The following is a 9639-nucleotide window of genomic DNA, read 5'->3' on the forward strand; positions in this document are numbered from 1 at the left end:
AAAAAGCTCAAATGAAGGCACATGAGAGAGATGGATGATCACATCTTACCAACTCCCTAAAAACGACATCTTACTTCTCAAACTCTAGCTCAGGCCTCAGCTACAGACCTCAGGCTGAGTTTGTACTTGAAAAAAAAGAAGAAACAAATTTGGATTAGAAATATAATTGGCTCCATTCGAGAACAAACAACAAGTCATATATATATATATATATTAGATACCAAACTTAAACCTCACCTTGAGATTGTGCAGAATGTTGAATGAAATTTGCACTCAGATTATAGCATATAGAGTCCCAAACAATGAAGACGAGTAAACAGCAGGTTTCTCAATTTATTAGAAGATTAAATCAGCTGTAGGTTAGAAGCAACTTAAATATAACAAAGAAAAGCAGAAGATTACAAGAGGGACCCCCAATTTTAATTTCTTTGAAAGCAAATCTAGGACACAAAGAAAGAAACAGACTCGATACATGAACGTTGAGAAATGAAAACCAAATTCTCAGCCAGAGAAACACTATTTCAGAAACTACAAATTCTAGTCAAATCCAATACACAGGATACAACCCCAAAAGGGCCATGTCAGATTGCAGAAACTGGTTCCTTCTTTTGTGTTAATCTAAAAAGAATCTTCAACAACCCATAACTGCACAGTTGTATACAAATACACCAGCATGCTCCTTCACACCTTGAACCTTCCAATCCAAAGTGCCATCCTTCACGCCCGATGTAGGCCGCCAAGCGTTAAGCACGATACCTTCACCTTCAGGGCCTCTTTGCCCACCCACAACCAGAAGCTCCTCTCCACAAGCCTTGAAAGCCAATCCCCAGCCATTTGAAGAGTCAGTTCGCACTGGAAGCCTTCCCAAAACATGCCAAGTGTTATTCACCTTGTCATACTTCTTCACCATATTCGTTAGATGCTCAACTGCATATAACTGGTTACTCACAACTGCCACAAGAGGAGGAGCCTGAGAAGCCCTGTTGGCATGTGGTCCATGTGGAAACATATTCTCTATTGTCCTCCATTTCCTTGTCTCAAGATCATACTCCTCTCCACATGTCAACGAAACAGTGGGGCTTGACATCCCACCAATCACGTAGAATTTCCCGTCCATGAAGAACCCCGAGCACAATCTACGCGGGTTGTGCATGTTCGGCAACATTTCCCACTTACCCGTTTCAGTGTTATACAACTCTGCCGACTTCAATACATTGCCATTCCTATCACTCCCTCCTGCTACAATGGCAAATGAACCAAGGCTGCCAGAGCCAAAAAGACAGCGAGGGCGGTTCATTCCCTGGCATTTAACCCAACTGCGATGTACCAAATTATACTTCCAAATAGCAAAATCCAACATTTCACGGCCAAATACCAACAACTGACTGCCCACAGTCAGAGACTCTTTATCCGCGTGGTTAAAACACTCGTCACAAGGCATCCTAGGCAATGTGATCCATTTCTTTCTCACCAGATCAAACGCCTCCCACCCTCTTGGATCAGAAACCATATACACCCAATGCTCCACAATCCCGAACTGTTTCCTCAATGCATACAGATACCCGCTTTTGATTAACTTATTATACTTTGTATTAATGCACGCTAGAGAGGCGTAATCCGATCTACAAGCCCAAGCAAGGCAATTCAGCGCGACATCATCAACAAGACCAGGGAGAAGCGAATCACTTGATCCGATCCTTCGACGACCATCATTCACTCTTCCCTTCGAACTCACATCAAAATTAGTATTTACTTCTTTTTTCTCCACCTTCTCCATCAAATAATCCTTGTTTGGTTTCTCTATCATGTTAACAAATCTTTAGTATACCCCCCTTTACACAATCAACCAAATCCCCGCAACCAAAGAATTATCTTATCTTCATAAAGTGGTTCAACAAAAGGAAAGGGAAAAAAAAAAAGCTGAAAAGCTTGAAATAATCAGCTCTCAATAGTCAGAAAACAAATTTTGATTTTTTGCACGCAATCAACCTCCATTTATTTCTTTTTAAATCAAGACAACAAAATCCATGCCACACTTCGGACTCCAAAACTTCCAACTTCGAGACACAGATTTCAGAATAAAAGAACCGAAAATCAGATCATCTCAGAAGTGAGAGAACAAACAAAACTCTCTTTTATAAGGTTTCCGGGATTATTGTCTCTGCCGAATTACCAAGAACTTCTCCCGCCTATTTCCAGCTATCCAAACAGATTTTCTGAAAAATCATAAGAATCAAAAGTCAGGGATATAAATCCATAAACAGAAAAACTAAAACAAAAATCAATTTCCGCTTCCAAAACAAGAAGATGAAGAAAAAGAAGAAGAAACGAACAGCAAATTTTCTTTCAAGGAAAAAAAAACACAGAGGCGCCGTACGATCCGAATCGAATGCCGGAATAAATCATCAGAATTCCATAGATATTCGGATCTCGGGCAAAAATAACTAAAAAAACATATTAAAAAACGAGCGAAACTTTCACATGCGAAGATTAGTAGAGAAATAAATGTGACCGTACCAAACAGTATGGGCGACAAGCCCGATCTCATCTTCTTAGTCGCCGGAGAATCTTCCTGAAAATGTTCTCCATCAAACATGTCGCCGGAGCCTTCACCGGCGGGAAATAGAGAGAGAGAGAGAGAGAGAGAGAGAGAGAGAGAGAAGGTTGGATTAACTCAGAGGTATAATTTTGGAACACAGGGCCTGGGTTATAAAACAGGAAAACTATTTTATAATTTCATAATCGGAGCTATATTTTCAAAAATTATACTTTCTTCCCCAAATTTTTTATTGGAACCTTCTCCAGTACTCTACTGGTAGGCCAAATTTTTTACCTATCAGAACTGTATAAAATCATATAAGAGTCAAAAAATATGTAAATTTAACAGTTAGAAAAACTTGACCTACTATGACAAATGTACCAGAAAATCAATTTCTTTCTTTCCTTCTTTCTTTTTCGGTAATATGTATTGCAAATTAGGAAAAAATTCAAATACTAATACTGATCTTGGTATAGAAGGATACTTAATTCAAACATGTGACTAATCCCACCAATACAATCTAATGACGCGCAACTAACTATTTTAAACTAATCTTGACAATCAATGAAAAATTTTAATCGGTTGAGAGAAAAGAAATTGATTATTTTAAACTAATCCCGACAATCAATAAAAAAACTTTAATCGGTTGAGAGAAAAGAAATTACAATATTTAGGTCTTAAAAAAAAAAACCCTTGCGGAAAAACCTTACAAATAACGTAAAAAACGACTCTTATGTGACACCCCTTAATGCTCGATTTATTTCACATTATTTTGGTGCGTAATATATCTTCTTATTTTTCTCTTTTTGTTGGATATCGTTGAACATTGCAATAGTTGGCAGTAGAAAGAGAATGTGAAAACAAGGTGATCTTGGCGGTAAGAGCTATCTAAACAAAAGATTACTTGTCAAATATCAAACTTTGATCTCACACAAGGTCAATAATGCAATATTGGATGCACACTGTGGGTCAATTATGTAGGCAGTTTGTCTGTCATGTTAATTCTACCTAACAATAATGTCTAGTTTGCATAGCTTAATTAACCTCATTTTTTTCATTCAAACATTGGTCTAGCTCTTCTTTAAAACATGAAACACAGTTTTTACACGAGTTTAATATTATGGTTATGAATTAGGAGCGGAGTTTTAAACCTTAACATTAAAGATAAGATGTGAATTTACTATTAATTATGTCTCGTTATATTAGTACGTGGCATATTAATTTATTATACTTGATTGCAACAAATACCGGTTGGAGAGATAATTGAACAAAGTCCTGCCCTTTACACATGATCAATATGAATGTAAATTGGTCAAATCCATAGACAAATTTTATTTCATGTGGCTAAGACATATTATCACTTTGACCGATTCTAGTTACGTATTTGCTTTGTAAATTGTAACTCAACATTTTCAAGCCGAACTCCAGCTAATATATATATATATATATAAAGATATATATTTTTTGAAAGTTATTAAAAACAAACTATATAATTAGAAGTACATTAATTTCCCTTCTTATGACTTTATCCTCTCATTGTTTATGGAAAAACATAAATTGTATTAGAAAGATGTAGACTTGATACGCACTTCTGTTTTCTCATGAGTTCTTAATGAGAGAAAGAACTCATGAGAAGACAAAATTTTTAAATGGAAGTCTTCAGATACTCTAATTTTTATTTTTTCTGGCTTTGGAAGTTTTTGCAACCATGTTAGCTCGAAGTTGCGAATATGTACTTTAGAACATAAAACAGGACTTCCCAGCAAAGATACGAACAAGTGGGACTTCATAGAAATTTGTGCAAAAAGAAAAGATAATTTGGGACAAATCAGATTATGTGTAATATTCTTCCAAAAGCTGGGGAATAAGTACCAATTATAAAACGTACGAAATTGTCAATATAACGCTGAATTAGAATATATCACAAAACGATCCAACGTGTGAAAACAATTAAAAATAGGACTTTTAAGGCAACTAATAGAAGGATAATATTAGAGACAGAAAAAGGCAAATTAATTAAGAAAGAATAAAATTGACTATTCCACACGGCACCAACAGGCCTTGACTTTTGGCAAAGAACTTATAATTAGCTCTGAATAATTTTGCAAAATTATTCACAAGGCGCTTTTTGTTTTTTTTTTTTTTTTTTTTTGAGGAATACAACCTCTTGTAAAAATTAAACTTTTGTGTTTTTGTTTTTTCTCCTAAATGAAATGAAACTTTTGGTCGAACAAAAATAAAGCGTGACAAGTTTTTTTTTTTTTTCTTTTCTTAGACTTTGAAGAATAAATTATATCGTGGATTTAATGGCATGTGTTAGGGACTAGAAATCAGTTTTTTTTTTTTTTTTTTTTTAAACTAAGAGATTTGAACTCTAAATCTTAGTGAAATTTCATGTATAGAATTATTGCTAAATTATAATAACATTTCGTTTAAAAATAAAAATATTATCCTATCATCTAACATTTATTAGTTTTATCTTTTGAAATCTCGACCCTATAGTAGCTTTTGAAATTAATAATAAACTACTAACATAAAGTGGAATATGGTTTTGTTTGTGTTTTTTTCAATTATTATTATTATTTGACTTGAATGGGCAACTAAGGGGTTGTTTGGTTGAGAGATTCGTACTTCGATTCGAATCATGATTCATGATTCACTATAATATTTTTTTTCATAAAAAATACACATAAGGGGTTGTTTGATTGAGAGATTCGTACTCCGATTTGAATCATGATTCATGATTCACTATAATATTTTCTTTCATAAAAAATATACATAAATTAAAAATTATTATACTCTTATGATTCTAATTCATGAACCAAACGTCTCATAATTTATTTCTCGTAAAATTGCCACTCCACAATCAATTATTCGTTCTGGAAAGGAAAAAATAATAATAATAAGTAGAGAAAATCTTCAATTAACCATCATTATGGTTTAGTCAAATCACATGGTGGACAGTACGATTTCAGGGGGGTCAACGAAACCGATTACAAGGCAGTCAAAGTGGCGGCGTTTAATGGAAATTTACGAATGCGTACAGTTATTGCGGTGGGAACGTACGTTTTCGATCATAGCTCCATTATACAATATAACAGTAAGTACAATTCGCCAGTTTGAATGCGGTGAAAATTAAAGCATAATCGTACAATCAATCTATCCACATTAAAAATAAAATAAAAAATGTTGGCAACAAAATTCAAAGTACCAAAAGTATTGAAGTACCTAATCTCTTTTCAGTTTGATGCATTCTGTTGAAGTTTCCACAGGGAAAAAAAAAATGAAAAGTTCTTTTTGCAAGTTGCAACACGAATGGTAGGTTCATGTGTGGATAATGCATTTGGACCAAAAATTTAGGAAAGAAAAAGTATTTATTAAACTATTTTTTTTCCTTCTTCCTCAAAGTATATATATATATTGGGAGCTTTCTCAAAGTTTATTATAAGAGATTAGAGATTTTTTTCCCTTACCTTGATTAATATATTTAGTCAAATAACTATATTAATTAAAAATGTATTAATAAAAAATAATAGATAAAAATTAAAACTCTTGTACTTTTAAGAGTAAGTTCAATAATTCTCTTTTTATTTGTTATTCTATGATTAGGGTTACAAGTTTGGGTTGGGGTTGTTTTGCCTGCTCAAAGCTCATCATACTTAGCCTGAGTCTGACTCACATAAAGGCTCAAGTTGGGATGGATCGAAGATCTATGCTCAATTGCCTTTTTAACTGTTTTGTTTTTATATCATCTTATAAATCAATCCAACCTCGACCTGCACAAACTTTTAAATCAGGTTGAGCCAAACAAGCTTAATTTTCCCATCTGGAACACCGAATTGTTTGAACTTGCATCTCTATCTACAACCATATGGCAGATAATATTTGGGTAAAATGAAATGCTTCATTCTTTTAGAATATAGGTTAATCGAAGGAACAATTTTGACCAATATTCAACTTTGATAAAGTAGAATGAAAAATATTAAGGTGACGTTAAAAAATATTGTAAGATAGGATTCTTTTTTATGTCACTATTGGCATCGTATGTTTTAGTATTAGATTCACTTAAAGTTACGTCAAACTAAGAGATTAGACAAAATTAATAGAATTTATAAGGCATATGACAATTCAAAATAAAACACCACCAATAGTTATTTTTTCAAACATACTGTAGAATTTTCCATGGTAATGATGCAAAAGCTCAACAAAGTCAATAAATAAGGTCTTGTTCATTTTATCGATTCGAGTTTTGCTATAGTAAAATGTTCTTAGAAACAACCACATCTAATTTTTTTGTTATAGTAAAAAATTATTACATAAAGTCGCATTTTAACTCGAATTAAAAATTCAAATCAACAAACTAAACGGACCCTAAATTGTTATATATTATTTTCAAGTAAAGAAAAATAGAGAAAAATAAAAGCTCAAGTTTAGTATGTAATAAATGAGCAAGGAAGGAATTACAGACAATTTTGAACTTTGACGTAACCTACTTGAGAAAAATAAAGGCACCATCATAACTTTTTTTTCCTTTTATTTATTTATTTTTGGCCGAAAGTGCAACCAAAAGCACTACTATTGGCATTGGACCAATTGATTATCCTTCTCGTATTATTTTATTACTTTTTTTTTCATCTTTTCTTCTTTTGTTTGTTTCTTTGTCGTCCACTCCTTAATCCCATCAACTGTGACTTTTATACTTTAATCATACCTATTGTGGTTAGCCCATCAATTAAATTAACAAGTTTTTTCTCGTTAAAGGGTAATTATGACAATTTCTTAAATTAAAGAATGTCTCAAATAGGCCGTCTTATCAATAAGATTAATTTTTTAATTATTAAATCTGATTAAAATTAAATAAGATTAAAAAAATATACAGAATAGACAGATTTTAATACAGATATAACAGCTGAAAACGGTTAAAAAAATAGAACTACTAATAATTTTATTTTTTTGATCCTATAGGAGAAACTCTTTTAAATTAAAAAAAAAATACATGCACCACTAGTTGCTTGGGCTTATGATTCATGGATCAAATATTACTTCCAGAGGGGAAAAAAAACTAAAAATAAGTAAAATAGTGTAGGGACTATTTCTAGTAGGTTGTTCTATCAGTATGACTAGTTTTTTAATCATTAGATTTAGTCAGAATTAAATGAGATTAAAAAAATATGCATAATAGATAATTTTTGATACAAATATGACGACTGAAAACGGTTGAAAAAAATAAAACTACCGATAGTTTCTATTTTCTGGTCCTACGGGAGAAATTTCCAGTAGTGTATTGCATCTTTCATTTCTAAAATTCTTAAAGAAGAGTATGCATCACATTTTCAAATCATTAAAAAACAACTGATTCATAAATAGTTAATGAAGATTATTAATTTGGAATATACTAATTTATTTAAATATAAATTGCCCAATCTTTCATTTTCATCAGTATTGTATTGCATTAGGCTTTAATACACGCATTAACCTTTATTTTATTTGATTGCACGTGATTAAAGAAAGTCCACGTGTTAAGATATGGTCCAACTAAATTGAGCTTTTATCATAGCGAAGTCGGCTTGTTAAGCAGTAGTTAATTTCTATTAAAAAAAAGTACCAGTACTTAATTATGGTTCCAAGGAAAATGAAAAAAAAAAAAAAAATTCCTAAATCACTGTCAGAAAATTAAAATAATAAACATGGTATTGGAAGCACCAAGTGCTTTTATTCTGCTTTTGATTTGCATAATTTAATTTGTAAATTCCTTTTTATACATAATAATATTGCATAAAAAGATGGAGGGGAATCTAATACTTTTCTTCAACTATAAAACAGGACCACTTCATTTTAAGCCACTTGTCAACCTCAAAAGCTTGAAACCTTTCCTAAATTATATTAAAAACGTATTAAGAATACAAAAAACACAAAATAATTTGCAAAATAAATAAATACAGCCTTGAACAAAAAATGTGTTTCATTTGCAGGTTTTCACATGCATCATTCATATGCTAAACAGAAGAATCATAGAAATAATTTCTCATTTCCAATTTCTAATTAGGTATGGAGATTTCAGCTACACCTTTTAATGTGTATAAAATATCATTGGTCATAAATAGGAATCTACAGGTGTCTTTTATTTCTTTGTTTCTTTTGAGTTATTATATTTGTCATATTTACGATAAAATTCAATCATTGAGTACAAAATAAGGTTTCTAATATTTGTTGGAAACGACGAAAATGCTATTATTGATATTGACATTTAATTGGTTGGAGCCGGAGATGATAGATAATGACAATTTAAACAACTACGAGTCATTAAATGCAGCTTTGGATTTTAAAAAATAAGTGAAAAAAAAGGCTTTGGATTCTGAACCAAAACCAGCCAGGTTGGAAAAACTTGGACGGCTTACCAAATCAAATTGGAGAGAAAAGAAAAAACTTTAGTGGCGTCTAAAATCCATAAATTGCATATTATCAGTTCTTGCTATTTTTTTATTTTTAAAAATGGGAATCAATAATTAATAAATACAGAAACTTTTGCAATAAAGGGTACATCATAATTTTTTTGTTTGTTTCAAAATGAAGGAATTATATATAAGTTTGGGCAGCCTTTACTGTGGAACCTAAAAAAAATTTTACTCCCAGAGTTCTTATTTTTAATCGTTAAATTACTTTTTTAATTGTCAGTTTTATAAAAAAATACATTATAAATTTTTAATATAAATATATGTAATTTTAATTATTAAAAATTTAATTTAACAGTAAAAAATAGAACTTTTATTGGTGAAAGTTGTTGGGTGGGTTCCACTCCACCCTATAATTTGTCATAAGTTTGATTATAATAAAACGCAAAAAAATAAGGCATAAGTTTGATTGCTTGTCTAGTTTGGTTACTCTTCATTTTTCGTCTTCGTTTTCTCTTTTCTCGAGCTGAGAGAGAAAAAAAATATTAATAAATTTTTTTACATTAAAAATAATCTCTTAATAAAATTACTAAACGTATTTTTAAAAATAATTTTTGTTTAAAATTGAAAATGTCTTATTTTTATTTTCATAACGTAAAAAAAAAAAAAAAAAAGAAAAAAAAAGGGGGGGGGGGGATCATATAAGGG

The 9639-nt window shown here is 31.4% G+C and overlaps 1 protein-coding gene across 1 annotated transcript; it reads right to left on the minus strand.

The window, feature by feature from the left end:
* Positions 1-332: 332 nt before the first annotated feature.
* Positions 333-2668, minus strand: LOC21391060 (F-box/kelch-repeat protein At5g60570). The gene is made up of 2 exons (XM_024166802.1): positions 2518-2668; positions 333-2216 (listed from the first exon to the last, which is right to left on the minus strand). Exon 2 carries the CDS (start codon positions 1805-1807, stop codon positions 632-634), a length of 1176 nt encoding a protein of 391 aa, XP_024022570.1. The 5' UTR covers positions 1808-2216; positions 2518-2668; the 3' UTR covers positions 333-631.
* Positions 2669-9639: the final 6971 nt, after the last annotated feature.

This window comes from Morus notabilis, unplaced genomic scaffold, assembly GCF_000414095.1.
Source record: "Morus notabilis unplaced genomic scaffold, ASM41409v2 Scaffold196, whole genome shotgun sequence".
Lineage (NCBI taxonomy): Eukaryota > Viridiplantae > Streptophyta > Magnoliopsida > Rosales > Moraceae > Morus > Morus notabilis.